At 46.2% G+C, this 16,979-nt stretch overlaps 1 protein-coding gene across 1 annotated transcript; it reads left to right on the plus strand.

Moving 5' to 3' along the window:
* Positions 1 to 2,185: 2,185 nt before the first annotated feature.
* On the plus strand, positions 2,186 to 8,564 carry IL19 (interleukin 19). The gene is made up of 5 exons (XM_075540559.1): positions 2,186 to 2,329; positions 2,463 to 2,519; positions 4,832 to 4,984; positions 5,977 to 6,051; positions 8,138 to 8,564. Exons 1-5 carry the CDS (start codon positions 2,186 to 2,188, stop codon positions 8,234 to 8,236), a joined length of 528 nt encoding a protein of 175 aa, XP_075396674.1. The 3' UTR covers positions 8,237 to 8,564.
* Positions 8,565 to 16,979: the final 8,415 nt, after the last annotated feature.

The raw sequence follows: 16,979 nt of genomic DNA on the forward strand, positions 1-16,979 counted from the left end.
AAGAGTTAGCAAGAGATGACTTAGCCTTCCTGAGATGGGTTCATAGTACTTCTCCGTCTCAGGAATCATGCTGGGCACTCGCTTTATCACATGCTGCATTTTAGAGACCTTGTAACCCTCTGCAATATCGTATCTCATTTTCAATGTCAGGGACACCACTGGTTCGGTGCAGGTGGCCCCCACCTCCAAAAAAGAGAGACGCAGTTTTCTGTTTGTCCGGTGTCGACGGCTGGGGTCTCTAGCAAGGAGGTCGGAGGGAAGCACCCCTGAAGGGAAGGCAGGCTCACAGGTGGGGGCGGAGGGCCAAGGGGCATGGACCGAGGGGCAGCCTCCATCATTTACTGGTCTTGGGCATGTTGTTTGATGTTTCAAAGGGTTTGTTCGTAAACTGGGGATCCAAAGAGGGCTTCGCTGGGATCTCTCCATGCAACCCCTGAGAGGCTTGCAGTCTGGGAGCAGGACGGCGAGGAGTGTGCAGGCCAGGACACTTGTTCTGCACAAGAAAGCAAGGGTGGGTGGGAGCAGGCGGTGTCCCACGACGTCTGAGCCAAAGGGTGTTTTTCTTCCTAGTGGTCTGGATTTCTCCATGGACCCTGTCCACCTCTGAAGGGGACAGAGTGCTGGAAGGCTTTCTACAGCTTCTCTGCCAGTGGGGTCTATGTCTTTGCTTTGCCAGAAGGAGAAAGGTTACCAAAGAGACATTCAGTTCTTTGGCAAAATGCTGCCTGTTATGTAAGAAGATGTCAATGGACATCTTAATGAAGAGTTAAGGAGAAGCAAGAAAACAATAAAAGGATCCCCTGGCTTGTACAGTAGAATTAATGTGCAGAACTACTATCCAAGTCCCACCCAGAGTCACTGCAGAAATGAGGTCGAGTGACCGACTTCTGAATGTCCCGGGACTGAAAGTCCCATGGACCACAGATCTATCCTGACCCACAGGCCCCTGGTGGCAGCGAGACTCAATCAACAGCAAGTGGTTGATGGGATTCCCTGTTCCCTGGTCCTCCGGGGGAGGTGCCGGGGAACCCCAAGGACCATGTAAGGAGTGGTGGTAGGTCTTGGGCCATTGGGGTTCACAGTCTCGCCCCTATGCTCTTTATAGTTATGCTCTGGTTGGTGTCTCCCCCTTACTATGCCGAGCACCCCAACCCCACCCCTGCCAATGCCCCACCGCACACTTTGCAGCAAATGATGGGTAGAGCCCGGTGGATGGAGGGTTCCGGACAGTGGCCGTCGATTGACACATGTTGGCATGGGATTTACCTTGGGAGGCACATCTCCGTGGGTGAAGCTTGGGCTGACATTGGAAACGGCCAGTAAGAGAACGCCATGAATGCTGTTTGATGTGTGAGGACCTTTTCCTTCATGCCTTCTTGGACATGAGTTAAAAGAGCTACAGAAAAAGAGGCAGGAAGGATGTGTAAGCTAGAAGCAGTAGCAAGCAGCTCAGAGGCTGCTCTACCCAGGGACTTATGGCAAACATGCCTCTTGTGTCCCCCTAGCTCGTTGGGCGATAGATGGGAAGCTCCCAGCTTGTCCTCTGCCGAGGTCACCTTCCCGTCTCCTCACTGGGGCTAGTAGTTACTGGGAAATGCCTCTGTCCACCCTTTCCCAACTTCTCCAGAAGGCACACTCACCATAGTTGGTTTCAAAGAAATGATTTAAAGCAGATACACATTGGGGGTGTATGATAAAAGGGTGACATCTATTTCAGGGGCAAACATGAAAATTTTTAAAAACCCACATGTGGGTTTTTTTTGCTTTTGTTTTACGGTTTTTCAGATCTGTTGCCTAATTCCTCGGGCGTATTACCAACACAATTCTTCTCATTTATTGAAAACAATGCTTTTCATACCCCTTCGCCATCTAGTTGACAATGTGAGCTATGTTGAGTCATTGAGGGTGATACTCAGCGAGCATGCTCTGTCGAACTGAGGACAGCACTGTCTCCTGCTTTCTTGGGGTGGAGGTGGGGACATGGGGGCGGAAGAGGAAGGCTCAAATTCGCCACATGATGCACAAAAGCCAGAGGAGGAGACACATGGCCCCGGAAGGCCACCAAGCGGAGGTGTTGAGCCTGTCCTCCACTGGGAAGTCCAAGGGGGAAGCCGAGCAGAGCCTTCTCGTTTGCTGCTCTCCTCTCAGCTGGCCACCCAGCTGACTCCCGTCTTCCCTGCAGAACATGAAGATTCAGGGCGTTGTCCTGTGCTTCCTGGGTATGATTCTCTTCCTGTGCTCAGTGCATGCCCGGAGTCTCCATAGATGCCCAACCGCCATGGACACAAACCCCGTAAAACAGAGCTTCCGAGCCATAAAAGATGCTGTGGTGAGTATGCTGTCGGGTGGGGGTGGGGATCCCAGTGTGGGTGAGGGGATGCAATTCTCCTTCCAGCTGAACTGGAGAAGAAAACTTCTCAGGAGTACTCATCACCTGTGTCTGTTCTTGTTTCCCTCTGTAGCAAGCAAATGACACCTTCAAAAATGTCACGATCCTGTCCAAGCTGCAGAGCATTAAGGTATAGTCTGCTCTTTGTTGAATTTTTAAAAATCTTTACAATGAAGTGGGCCTGCACTGAGCGTCCCCGTGCGATTCCATTCTCCTTTCTAATTTCCGGTGGACTCCAGGGGACCCAGGCAAGGGCATCCTTAGTCATGGGTGCCTCCGGGACTGTAAGACTCTAGATGGGACTAACGAAGGGCCATTTACCAAGGGAGTGTCTGGGAGAGATGGGGGCTCAAAGGGACAGGATTTCGGAGGCCTGGAGGAGGTTGTGAAGGTGTCACGGGGTGGGGAGAGGTAGGAGAAGGAGTGATGAAAATGGAGTCAGCACAGCCTGGAAAGGAGTGAGTTTAGCTGAGGATTTGGGGAGGTGTGGGTTGATGGGGGAACCAGAGGAATGGGGTTGGCCAGGATCAGAGGATGGGGATAAGATTCATTAAGGTAGGAAGGTGTGTCAGGGGACAGTGGCCGGGGACAGCCTCGCGTGCGAGGAACATGGAAGTGACCGGTGGGGGATGAGATGGAAACACACACTGGGGTCATGTTATGGGGCTCTTTGAAGACAAGTTGAGACTCTGTCCTGCAACAGAGCCATTGGTGAGTCACTGGAGGCCTTGGAGCCAAGGCATAACATGACTGCAAACTGTCTTCAGAAAATAGTTTAGTAATGTTCTTGGACCACGTTAGAGGCCATAAAGCCAGTTGAGCAGATCCGTCCAAGGATCTAGACAAGAAGTGTTGAAAGAACATGCTGAAAACAGTTGGCTGACGAGGCGATAATTCACTGAACATGAGAGATCACTGAGAGGTGAACTCCTGCAGGGCTTGTGAACATTCTGGAGGATTCCAGGTGTTTTTCAGGTGCTTAGGTGACTGAGGGAAAGGTAGATCTTCAATGAGTTGCTTCTCTGCACACATGAGCAAGACACCTTCACAATTCCTCTAGGGCACTTGGTGGCAAACAGATGTAGCCACTCACAAAGTCATAGTCGAGCCAACAGAAAAGGGGAAGGTAGAAGGAACCTGAAAGATCATTTGTTCCCAAACCATCATTTTCAAGTGAAGAAACTGAGCCCCCAGGAGGCAGATAACTAGTGATAGTAAGGAAGGAGGTGAGGGTGGGGGATCGGTTGTCTTTATTGTGGCTCCTTCTTGTCTTTGTTGCTTTGCTTATTCTTTCTCTCCTTCCTCCCTCCTTTCCCCTGCCTGCCTTCCTCTTTCTTCCCTGCCCTCCTTCCTTTCCAGTGGCATAATGTTTGAAGAAACCAGGGGTGTAGCTTTGCATTCCTTGGGTTCTGGGAGTCAGAGAGGGCTTTGGTGCTGCCGGTAGAGTTTGCCGTCTAGGAGAAGCTGTCTGTGGGGTCAGCCAGTCTTCCGTCGTCCTTGAATGATGATGAAGATGGATGCACTGTGGCTGTAGATTCCTCCTAGTCGGATGGTCTCAGGGGCTAGAAATTCTCCAGGCGGGACACCAGCTGCTGAAAGGCAGCTCAGTGTGGCCGGCTCATGTGGAGACCTTGCTAAAGGAGTCCTCGCTCTGACAGAGGTGCACACTGTGGTGGGAACCTACCCAGCAGAGGGACGTGATTTCCACAGCCATCAGTCTGCCTTCTTGGACATCTCGGCCTCAGCTAGATGATGCCTGCCGGTTCTAAAAGACACATGGGAGGAGAGCAAGCAGGGTGGCCCACAGCAGCGCGGTTGGGATCGTGAGTTGGCTGAACAACCGAGGGGAAACATGTTTAGCCTACTGCCTGCCATGTAACAATTAGTGAATAAATATCCCTTGATGGATGGAAGGCGGTACAGAGAGGCAGGTTTCAGTGTCATGTACGAGCATTCTTTTTAAGAAAGCTGCTCAGCCATTGGTCCTCTCAGAGAGGAGGTGCCTGATCCCTGGAAGGGTTTAAGCAGAGGTTCCTAATGACATCAGGGATGCTGCAGAGACAATTCCAGACCACGATCCTCTTCTCGGCTCCATCCTCGGTTAACATAGCTCCTCTCAATCACTGCCATGGAGTCGATGCTGACTCGTGGTGACCCTCTAGGACAGAGTAGAACTGCCCCTCAGAGACTGTAACTCTTCACGGGGTTAGAAAGCCTCATCTTTCCCCCCAAAATACAGTTCCTCATCATATGAAAAGAAGATTTCAGCCAGAGCAGCTCTTATGTGGAAAATGGGAATGAACACCCCCAGGCCATAATGATTGTTGGAAAAAGACCTTATGGTTCTGTTGCTCCTTGCTGGCTCCACTCCAACAGGCTGTTTTGATCTTTAGAATAATGAATGAAGGGGACTCTGGGGACTTCTCTAATTTGTGTCTGTAGCCCTTAGACATGTGCTGCGTGACCAGGAAGCTCCTGGAGTTCTACATGGAGAGAGTGTTCAAGCATCGTGAGGAGCTGAGCCTCCACATCTCAAGAGGAGTCAGCAGCATCTCCAACTCTTTCCTCCCCCTGCAGAGGACTGTGCAGCCCTGTGTGAGTCACCCCTGAAAGATTCCAAGCATCTGTTCCCGGTCTGCGCCAAGAGCACCCAGGCCTGGCTGGCCCCAGTCAGCATTTTGAAATGGCTCCCGGAGTCAGAGGAAATTCCCTGACCTGTCATCTACTGAGAGAACTCTCAAAAAACAACTGCCAGTGGTCGTTCCCCAGGGCTTCCTGTCTGGCGACTCTTGACCAGATCTGGGCTTCCTCATGGGTCATCCTCCAGGGGTGGCTGGCTTCGGCCAGAGTGTCCTTTAAGCGGTGGCAGGTGAGGTGGGAGAGAGCCACACTGAGGACCCCAGGCTTGGCTGTTTCCTTTGGGGCTCTGTTCCCCTCTGGATAAGCCACAACTACTTGCTGCTGAATTAACCCCAACTCATGCCGTCCCTGTGGGCCTCCATGTAGAATTGGGCTCGACAGAGCTTCCAAGGGCTGAGGTGTAGAAGTTGACACACCACCAGGCCTTCTTCAGAACGCTCCCCGAGTTGACCACCATCAGCCAAATGTATTAATCACATGTGCTGGCCAGGCCATGAAGAATCACAGATGAGTTCAGTGTGCTCCAAGCAGCAACAGCTTCGCTCAGAAGAAGACCTGGGTTCTAGGCCCACCCCTGTCAATGGCGTGCTGTGGGACTTTGTGGCACGCTGTTCCCGTCTCTAGGCCTCAGATTCCAGAGCGATGGGAAGGGATAATAATGCCAATCACACAGATCCTTCTAGCGGGTGACTTAGTCAATGAATACAAGAAATATTTGCCAAGGGTCTTGCATGCTGACCCTGGGTTCACCCAGCAGTGACCTGGAAAAATAACCGCCACATCCAGTCAGGGTGGTTCTAGAAACAGACTGACTTTCTCGTGGCTGTTCCCACAGGGGTTGACGTAGGGCTCTCACCGTGGGAAGGAGGAAAAATGTTATGTCTTGGGCAGAAAGGGGGCAGAAGGGGTGGGTCAAGGTGGGAAGACACGTTCCCTTTTCATTACAGAAGGCGCGGAGGCTGTGCCCCTGCAGCGAGGATGCCACCAATGCAATGAGAATCATCATTAGCAACTATGATCAGGTAGGAGGCCAGGAAGAGTTCAGGGAAGATGGGAGGCGGGGCCTGCTGGAGAGGGTGCTAGCCTCTCGGGCTCCTGTCCATTCAGATTCATTCATTCCCCCAACAAGTGCGTACTGCAACCCTTTCCAATTCTGTGTCTGTAAAGTGTGTAGGTCTTAACTGATTTGCCAATTCTTTTGAAACACCTACCTTACCACCACTCCTCCGTTTTTCTGCTGTGAGGCCTAACCTGCACTGAGCTGTTGGGGGAAACACATACTGCATAGCATCAGGTGAGGCAAAGGGAAGAATGCACCCCAAGGAACTGGAAGCTGGTGTGTGGAACAGGAGCTCATGGGCAGTGCAGCAGTTGAAGGCAGGGCTACTAACTGAAAGGATGGCCATTCAAACTCCCGATCCACTCCACAGGAGAAGGATATGGTCGCCCGCTTCCACGAATATTTTCAACCTTGGGACTCCTAGGGGCAGTTTTACTCTGTCCTACATGGACTCTATGAGGTGGACTTGAAGTCATAAAACAACAAACTGGGGGAACGTGTTTCCTCTGAGGTGGCCCTGTGTTCATCTGTCTCCTGTATGGTGACATGGAGCCTCCTAGTGCTACAATGACTTCAATGGGCACATGAATCACGTAATGGCCTTGTGAAAATGCAGATTCTGATTCGGTAGGTCTGGGGTAAGGCCTGACATTCTGCATTTCTACCACACTCTCAACTGGTGCCAATGCTTTGATGACCGAGGAGATGGGGGCTCTGTTCAGGGAGCCCTGGTGGTGCTCTGTGGGAGAAAGATGGGGCTGTCTGCTCCCATAAGATTTAAGTCTTGGGAACCCTGTCTGTGGGATCGTAGTGATACCAATTACTCAGTCATATTGTTCTGTTATGAGCCAGATGTTTCTCTAAGCACATGCTATGCCTTAACATCCTGATTCCTCACAGCGGTGATGCTGGTAGATGTGGTTATCTGCATTGTATAAATGTGGAAACCAATGTCCCCAAACAAAATCAAAATACAAGAAAGTGGCCATCAAAGTGATTCCAGTTCGTAGCAACCTCATGAGCATCACAGTAGAACTGTCTTCAGTAGGCTTTTCATTGGCTGACTTTTCAGGAGTGGATCATCAAAGCTGGTTAGACACAAGTCTTCAGCCTTTTGGTACTAACCATTTGCACCATCCTAACCAAGAGACAAGCATGCGAAACCCCTTTACTGCCATAGTCAGAGGTGATAGAGGAAAGATTTGATACCTTGCCGACTAGCATTCGGATTCTACCACCTCCTTGTCTGTTGTAGGTGAGAGAAAGAGATTTTCTACGCCTATAAAGAGTCACAGTCTTAGAAACCCACAGGGGCAGTTCTACTCGGTCCTCTCGGGTGGCAGTGGGTTGGAATTGACTTGGTGGCAGTGAGTGAATCTGTGGTAGAGGGGCTCTGTTGGCACGATAGGGTAAATGGCTATTCTACTAACTACAAGGTCAGCAGCTCCAACCCACTGCTGCGATGGAAGAAAGTTGAGGCTGTCTGCTCTGGTAGAGATGTATAGACCTGGAAACTCTACGTAGGGTCCCTGTGAGTTGGATTCCACTCGATGGCAATGGGCTTGGGGTTCATCATCTTCTGCTGAAGGAGATGGAATAAATCAGGCAGCTCGGATTATAGTTCCAGCTTGGCCACTAACCACTTATGCTGAATGTCAAGTGGAAACAACCTACTATCTCTCTCCCATCACTTAGCACCACTGAGATTCAGATGTTTTTGGAAAACGGAAGTAATAAAGCCAATTGGTATAAAAAGAAAAGCAAGAAGGAAATGACCAGTTGGGAAAATAAGATTGTGGAAACAGGAGGAGAAGGAGAGGGAAAAGAATGGGGGCTTTTTATTTTGTTTATAAGGAATGTATGCGATTGAACTGTTGGGTTTTGGGGGGAAATGGTTTGCCTGTTCGGGAAATAGTTTTGAGTCTGCATGCTGTGCAAATACATGTGATGAATAAAAACGGAAGCCTTGGGAAGAGCAGCACATCAGAAAGATAAACCATATAACCCAGTCTATGAAGGTTGACTTATGATCTTTTCACTGGTTCCAGCTGGAGGTCCAAGCTGCTGTCATCAAGTCCCTGGGAGAGCTGGATGTCTTCATAGCCTGGATTGACAAGTATTACCATCCAGAACCCTCCACAGCTTGACACCAGGAGAAGAGCAGTCCTTGTGAGATTCCCTGTGGAAGACAAACTGATTTAGAAAAGGAGGGAGATGGGGAAGACCACCATTTTATGCAAATAAGAGTCTCTTTTTGCAGAAACTTCTTTGATTGGATCATCAGCTCCCCCCGGTGGGTGGACTCTAGGGAAATTCTGGGTTTGAGTGGCTCTCATCCTGCAGCGTCAACTTCTCAGCTGGTCACCGAGTCCAATCATCTACTGTTGTATTTAGAACGAATTGTGTCTGTGGAAAAGTCCTGCCAACCCTCCTGGAGGGAAAGGGTTGGCCTCCCCTAATTTATTGTTAAGTTGTTATCCCGTGTCTTTGCTATGAGCTGAGCAATAGCCTGTAGTGCATATTGTACTGACTGATTTTCCTGAATAAACTGCTCTTTATTAATTGGTGGTTGTGTCTTCTGATTCAAGGAGGGACCATCAAGACATTATCAATGGAAATGATTAGAAATTTAAGGGACCTTTAGAAACATCCAGAGTCCTGTTGGCACAGTGGTAACTCACTGGGCTGCTGACCACAAGGTCAACAGTTTGGAACCACCAGTCACCCCATCAGCGAAAAGTTAGGGTTTCTTCTCCCATAAAGAGTTATAGTCTCAGAGACTTCTAGCAAGATGGTTACTGAGTAACACATATTAGAGGGACCCCACAGAAATCAGTGTAGGAGAGTTACTAAGAGGGAAATTCCACCTTGCCAGGTCACAGGAGGAGCATCATAAAGATAAGTAGGCACAGATAAAGATAAGTAGGCACAGATCATAAAGGCACAGATCATAAAGATAAGTAGGCACAGATCCACTAGGTTTTGAGGAGCTGTTTTTGAAGGCTTACCAGAATGGAAGTCAACTGGGGTTTGACCTTAGCCCTACCATAGTCTCTGCCAGAGCGGGCTCCTTCAGCCAGACCAAGGGATTTATCTCAACACAGCCACAGCTTGCCACCGCCTCGGGGCAGGTTTTAAACCCCTCCAGCCCCATGGTCAGGGATAGGGCTCAGCTATATTGTTAAATTTGTTTCTCTCTTCTCTTTTTCCAACCGCAGTCTCAGTCACCTCAGGGAAGGGTTTAAACCCCTCCAGCCCCATGGCCAGGGATCGGTGCTCAGCTATATTGTTGCTTTTGTTTCCCTCTCTTCTTTCTGTGACCCCACAGTCTCAGGGCTGTTTTTTTTTTCTTTTTCATTTTCTCTTCCCTTTTCTCTCACTGGCCATTGCCAACCTCCAGGCCACTCCCCTTAGGCTAGGTCATTTACCCCTGCCCTCCACCCAGCTGGGAGGACTCACCCTCGGCTGCATAACACAAGGCTGGGGAATCATGCTCACCTTCTTGGGGGAAAATCCTGCCTACTTTCTTGGGGAGAAATCCTGCCTGTGTGGCTGCAGGAGCTCCTACCCATTCTCGGTGGTTCCGTCTTCTGAGGAAACTTCCTCCTGCCTGCAGTTGTGCCCCGCATGGCCTAAGGCAGTTCAGCCAACACTCGCCAACACTCCACGCTGGTGTGCTGGTGTGGGAACCTCTGCCTAACCTCCGTAGCAATCTACCTAACCAATGCATTAACACCCACCATTCACAGTGCTCTACACCAAAGTGAGCACACACACCAGCCTTCTGTGGCACTCCCGTTGCAGCAGGCACCCCATGCACACCCTCTGAAGTGCCCCAATTTTGCATGGGCCACACCATCACATCATCTGTGAGATCACCCAGTGCAGTACCATTCTTGTAGGGCCACAACCATCCAACCAGCATCCCCTGAGAGGACCACCCAACTTTCCTTCCAAATAACAGAATACTGGTTGACTAGAGAAAGAGTGAAGCCACAGGATGATAAAGTGGTAGGTCAATTCCATAGTGCAATTAGTTGCAGGCAGTTCAAAGAAGCATTTCTACGAGTCTCCCAGAGAGAACCTAGTGCTCTTCAACTTCCTGGAAGATGGCACCTGGCTCCTCTAAAACAACACAACACAAAAAGCAATCAGCCCAACGATCTTGATGAAAAAACAGGACAAACAAAAGACAATGGAAGATGTCCTGAACATAACGATGTGCATAAAAGAAGCAGACATTGATCTGCCACAGAAAGAAATTTTCAGAATGCTGCTTGGAATCATACAGGATATGCAGGAAACAATACAGAACAAGGATGGAATGATAAAGGAGATAAACACCATACACCAAAGGGAAATACAAGTGTTTAGGAAGAGATAACAAAAACCAGTAGCAGACTCAAAGACTTGGCCAAATGACTGGAGGAGACAGAGAACTGCACCAGTGACCTAGAGGACAGTCAAGCAGACTTTAACATATGCGAACAAAATTTAATAAGATCATCAAATTTAATAAGAGCTATGTCTGATGTTATGAATAGGAACAACATCAGAATAACTGGATTACTGGATGAAGACTCAAGAAGTCATATACAAAAACAGTGAGAGAATTCTTGGAGGAAAACTTCCCCAGCGTAATGATAGAAAACCAGGCAATGATTCAGGAGGTTGAATGGATATCAGCTAGACTGATTTCCAAGAAAAGTCTGTGGGAAATGAACAAATGTTATTCCCACAGATTGTCCCCTAACAGCTATGCTGCCTTAAAGTAAGCACATGGTTGATTTTGTCTCCCTGTAGAGCAGATATTCTTTGATTATATCCTCCAATGGAGGCACTCATTTCCCCTCATGTCTTCCTCAGTGCAAGTATTGGGCTTCCTCACCTGTGAGCTCAGAGATTTTGCTGTGATTACCACCCACCTTGTGACATATGTAATTACTGATTATGAATGTCTTATAGCTACCTACGAAAACCCCTAAAACCATAAAGACTCTTCCCAAAACACTGTCCTCCAGCCCTTTCTCCTCTGGTTCCTGGTCCCCTTCTCCTGAACTGTCCCCTCTCCACCTGTCCTTCCCCACTCCTCTTCCCTTGTGCTCCTCTCTCATCTCCGGATCTCCACGTGGACGATCAAGCAGGGTTCAGGTGAGCATGCTACTATAAAATGTGACTGACTCCTTTATTCTATTTCTCTTCTTTCTCTCTTATTCTCTATTCCTTTACTATAATCTTTATATATTATAGCTGTACAATTGCATCTGCCAGACCTGTGATAATTTGTTAGGGGCTGGGTACCCTGATAGAAGTCACCATGGTACATAATAGCTAGCCTATCCAACTTTGAGGAAAAGGAGAAAATCATGAGAGCAGCTAGAGAAAACCAACAAATCACATATAAAGGTTACCAAATAAGATTATGTACCTATCAGTGGACACTAAGAAGAAGAGGAGAGAGTGGAGTAGCATATTCCAAAAATTGAAAGAAAATAACTCAAACCCAAGAATACTCTATCCAGCCAAATTATCTAACAAGATAGATGGATAAGAGTCTTCCCAGACAAGGAAAAACTCAAAGAATATCTGAAAAGAGACCCAACCCTATAGAGGATCCTTGCCAACCCAGTTGGACAGAAGAAAAGCACTCACTAAGCACAAATAAGAGACCGCTACATAGAACAACCCCACCCAGAGGACAACAAAGAGAAAACAGTCCTCAAGATAGCATTGGCTTAAGGGTGGAAAGAAGTCAAGAATGAAACACACACACACACACATCACATCACACTGATAAGAAAGGGAGGTAGGAAAACATCCAACACAAAAGGTATAAGATGACATCAGGTCCACAGATGGATGCAATAACCCTGCATATCAGTAGACTGAACTCAAGTAATAATAGACTGAGGCTAGCAGGTTGGCTTAAAAAACACAACCCATCCATTTGCTGCCCACATGAGGCACATCGCATGACTACAGACAAAAATAGCCTGAGCATCAAAGGCTGGAGAAAGGTATACCAAGCAAACAGCAATTCAAAAAAAGCAGGGGTTGCATTTCTTAAGTCGGGTAAAATTGACCTTAAAGTGAAAAACATAAAAATTGATAAGGAAGGACACTATAAAATTCTCAAGGGAGCAGCAGACAAAGACCTATTAAGCATTTTAAATATATATTCCCCAAGCGAGAGACACACTGAATAGTCAACCAAATGCTCCAAAAGATGACAAAAGATAATCATAGGCTCAGCAATTATAGTAGGTGACTTCAATACACTGCTCACTGAGAAAGATCACAGGGAAAGAAATTCAACAAGGAGGCTAGAGATCTAAACACTACAATTAGAAAATTTGACCTGATAGATATTTACAGAGTTCTTCACCCAAATACCACCACCCCCAAAAAAGTAAAAAAATCACATTTGTTTTTCAAGCCCACGTGGCACATATTCAAAGATAGGCCACATGTTGGGACATAAGTCAAACTTGCAAAAATTTAAGCCATTGATGTCATACAAGACCTTTCTCTCTGACCACTGTGCCATAAGGCTGGAAATCAACAAAAGGAAAAATGAAGAAAATAAAGGTAAACAATTGGAGGATCCATAAGTCTCTATTGCAAAAGGAGTGTGTACTGCCCCAGATCAGAGATGAAATTAGGAAATTTCTAGAAACCAACAAGAATGAGATCCCAACGTACCAAAACCTTTGGGACACAGCAAAGGTAGTTATCAGAGGAAATTTCATAGCAATATATGCATAATGCATACATGAAAAAGAAATAGAGACTTATGATTGATATACTGGCACAAAATTTACAGCAACTAGAGCAGAGTCAAAAGGACAATCCTACTAATAACAAAAGAAAAGAAATAATAAAAATCAAGGCTGAGATTCAGGAAAGGGAAAATAAGAAAACTATGGGGGAAATTAATGCTGCTAAAAGTTGATTCTTTGAAAGGATAAGCAGAATTGACAGACTGCTGACAAACCTAAGCAAAGAAAGGAAGGGAAAAATTTTAATAGCGTGGATGAGGGATGAAAGAGTGGACATTAAAACAGACCCTAATGAAATCAAAAGAATAATTACAGTACCACAAAGGACTGTACTCTAATGAATTCAACAGTTTGGAAGAAATGGACAAATTCTTGAAAAAAAACAATCCCATTCTAGTCTATCCCCAATGGACATCAAGAATTTCAACAAACCCATAGCAATAGAAGAATTAGACAAGATCATAAAAAAATCCCCTGGACCAGATAGCTGAACAGAATTCTACCAAGCATTTAGGTAAGAACTGACACCAATCCTATACACACTCTTCCAGAACACAGAAAAAGACCGCAAACTCCCGAACTTCTTCTATGAAGCTAGTATAACTCTGATACCAAAACCTGGCAAGGATCCCACGAGAATCAAGAACTACAGACCAATATCCCTAATGAACATCGATGCAAAAATGCTTAACAAAATACTAGACAATAGAATACAAAAGTATATAAGACAAATAATTCACCATGGCCAAGTGGGATTCTTACCAGGGATGGCGCAACATATGAAAGACCAGTAGTATCATTCACCACATGGACATGAAAAACAATAAGAACCACAGGGTAGATGCAGAAAAAGCATTCAACAACATCCAACACCAATTCCTGTTTAAGACACTCAAGAAGATAGGAATGGAAGGAAAATTACTCAAGATAATAAAGCTATATATGAAAACCAACAGCCAAGGTGGTAGTCAATGGAGAAAAGACGAAAATAATTCCACTGAAAAAAAAATAAAAAAAAATAATTCCACTGAAATAGGGGACCAGATAAGGATGCCCCTTGTCCCCCCCATTTGACATTGTACTGGAAGCCTTAGCTAACAGAACAAGGCAAAGAAAACACATCAAAGGTATTCGCCTGGGGAAGGAAGAGGTGAAACTTTCATTATTTGTAGATAATATGATTTTATATATGGAAAATCCCACAAGCTCCATAGGCAAGTACCAGAAGCAATAGAGGAATATGACAGAGTGGCAGGTATAAGATCAACAAACAGAAGTCTATAGGTCTTCTATTCACATTGGACAAGACCACAAAAGAGGAGATCAAAAAGATGGTACCCTTCACAATAGCCAAGCACAAATTGCAATATCTAGGGATATACCTGAATAAAAGAACAAAAGATTTGCACAAGGGAAACTACAGAAAACTATTACAAGAGACCAAGAGTGACTTCCACAAATGGAAGAATGTCCCATGCTTGTGGATTGGAAGACTCAATTTAGTAAAGATATTAGTTCTGCCTAGCGCACTTTATAAGTTTAATGCAATCCAATACAGTTACTCTCATCTTTCTTCAAAGAAATGGAAAAACTGATTACCAACTTCATATGGAGAGGGAAGAAGCCCAGAATTAGCAGAGAACTCCTCAAGAAGAAGGACACAGTGAGAGGGCTTGCTTTACCTGACTTGAGCACATACTACACAGCCACAGTGGTCAAAACTGCATGGTATTGGTACAATGACAGATACTCAGACCAATGGAAAAGAACTGAAAACCCAGAAATAAAATCATCAGCATACAGACAACTGATCTTTGATAAGGGCCCAAAAAATATCAAATGGGAAGTGGATACCCTCGTTAACAAGGGCTGCTAGAAAAAAAATTGATATCTACCTGCAGCAAAATGAAGCAAGACCCTTATCTCACTCTATGCCTAAGAATAAACTCAAGGTGGGTCATAGACCTCAAGGTAAAACCCCCAAATATTAGGGCTATCAATGAGGGAATTGGGACCAACCTGAGAACTTTGGCTCAGGGAATACATAGGCTATCAGGAATAGGGAAGAACACAAATAAAGATGAGTCTCAAATTGAGAAGTGGGATATACTGGAGATAAAACACCTGTGTACCTCGAAAGAATTCACCAAGAGAGTAATAAGAGAGCCCACAGACTTGGAAAGCATCTTTAGCAATGACACATCAGACAAAGGCCTAAATCTACAATACTCTGCTAGCTTCCAAAAATAAAAAAAACACTGATTTTTTTCACACTGAGGTGGACAAAGGACCTGAACAGAAGTTTCACAAGGGCAGAAATCCGAATGGCCAATAAACATATGAGAAAATGTTCCTCATCATTAGCCATAAGAGAAATGCAAATTACAACAACAATGAGATACCACCCAACAGCCTCAAAGATAGGCCAATTCAAAAAATCAGAAAGCAACAAGTGTTGGAACTGCCTGTGGTAGTTAGGAACTCTCATCCACTACTTGTGGATCTGTAGGTATGTATGGCCACTATGGAAATAGATTTGGTGATATCTAAAACAGATGAAATTGAACTACCCTACGACCCAGCAATCCCCCTACTGAGCATATTCCCAGAAGAGGTAAGAAACAAACCACGGCCAGACGTCTGTGCTCCAGTGTTCATCGCGGCACAGTTCACAATCGCAAGGAGTTGGAAACAACCCAAATGAACAGATGACCAGATTCCATCTGGTAATAGATTTCATCACCAGATTAATAGATTAAAAACTGTGGTACATATATACAATGGAGTACTACACATCCCTAAAAAGCACTCCATACGTGAAGCACATCACCTGGGATGGGAAGAACTGGGGGAAATTATGCTAAGCGAAGTAAGCCAAGCACAATAAGACAAGTACAATATGAGTCCACTGAGGTAAACTTAAAAATACAAAAAGGGGCATAGGGAAAAAGCTACTGCATACAAACATTTCTGGGGTGAGGTCCAGGTAGTATGGCAAGGGCCAGACCAAATCCAAGGATACATATGGGAGTCAACTAAAAGGAGGGAGGAAATAAAAAGACATACAGTGAGGAAACAGAGCACTAATCCACCCAAGGGGAGGTTATTGTTTATATCTCCACAGGGAAAGAGGCACCAGACTTCAACCCAGGGCTCCAAGACATGAATGCAACATACCAACACGATGCAGGGAGCCAATAGAGAAGTCTGAGGGGCTGGCCCCAATTCCAACTATGTGAGCAGGACCCTCCTCCGTGCAGAAGAATTCGCTTCAGAGGACAGCACTGAAGCTATAGCTCAGGGTGAGGGACATGTCTGATCAGAGAACACAGGAGAAAATGAAGAGAGAGGAATAGATTGTTGAACACATCCTGGCCCACCAAGCCCTGAAGACAATATTCCCACTCAGAGCAGACAAAGCACAGAGAGGACCATAGTATTGGTCCCACTATGAGACACTACGTCCCTCACTGACCCATAGTGCTATGGGGAACAACACTGGAGACACAGTGTGGGAATTGTGCCCGGTCTGACTCCACCATACTGAGGTGAAACACTAAGGGCGTGCAACAGAACAGCAAGGGGAACACAGCAATGAAGTCCCCAGAGAATACCAAAAACATACTTTGGGGCCAGGGCATGGCAATCCATCAGACTCCATCGGAAAACACTCCTAAAGGTCAACAAACAGACCTTGAATTATTTATAGGCTTTTCTTTTTTGTTGTGGATGGCTTGTTGTTGGTGTTTTGTTCCGTTGCCTTGTTTTGCTCTGTTTTTTTTTGGTGCATATTATTATCTCTACATGTCTATCTGGGTAAGATAGGTGGGATAAACAATCTAGAGGAGAAAACAATGGGACCGAAGGTTCCGGGGGGACATGGGAGAGGGGGAGGTGGGGGAAAAGAAGTGGGTGTTAACAAACCCAGGCACAAGGGAACAACAAGTGATCCAAATACGATGGTGAGGAGGATGTAGGAGACATAGGAGTGCTTCATCAAGGACAATGTAACCGAGAGGAATTACTGAAACACAAATGAAGGCTGAACATGATAGTGGGACAAGAAGAAAGTGAAAGGAAATAGAGCAAAGAACTAGGAGGCAAAGGACAT

Source organism: Tenrec ecaudatus, chromosome 1 (assembly GCF_050624435.1).
Source record: "Tenrec ecaudatus isolate mTenEca1 chromosome 1, mTenEca1.hap1, whole genome shotgun sequence".
Lineage (NCBI taxonomy): Eukaryota > Metazoa > Chordata > Mammalia > Afrosoricida > Tenrecidae > Tenrec > Tenrec ecaudatus.

Excerpts from the sequence above, each read along its gene's own strand:
- IL19 (XM_075540559.1), top strand. The coding sequence starts at position 2,186 with ATGAAGATTCAGGGCGTTGTCCTGTGCTTCCTGGGTATGATTCTCTTC. Across the intron at positions 2,330-2,462 it reads GAGCCATAAAAGATGCTGTG|CAAGCAAATGACACCTTCAA; the intron begins GTGAGTATGCTG and ends TTCCCTCTGTAG. Across the intron at positions 4,985-5,976 it reads AGAGGACTGTGCAGCCCTGT|AAGGCGCGGAGGCTGTGCCC; the intron begins GTGAGTCACCCC and ends TTTTCATTACAG.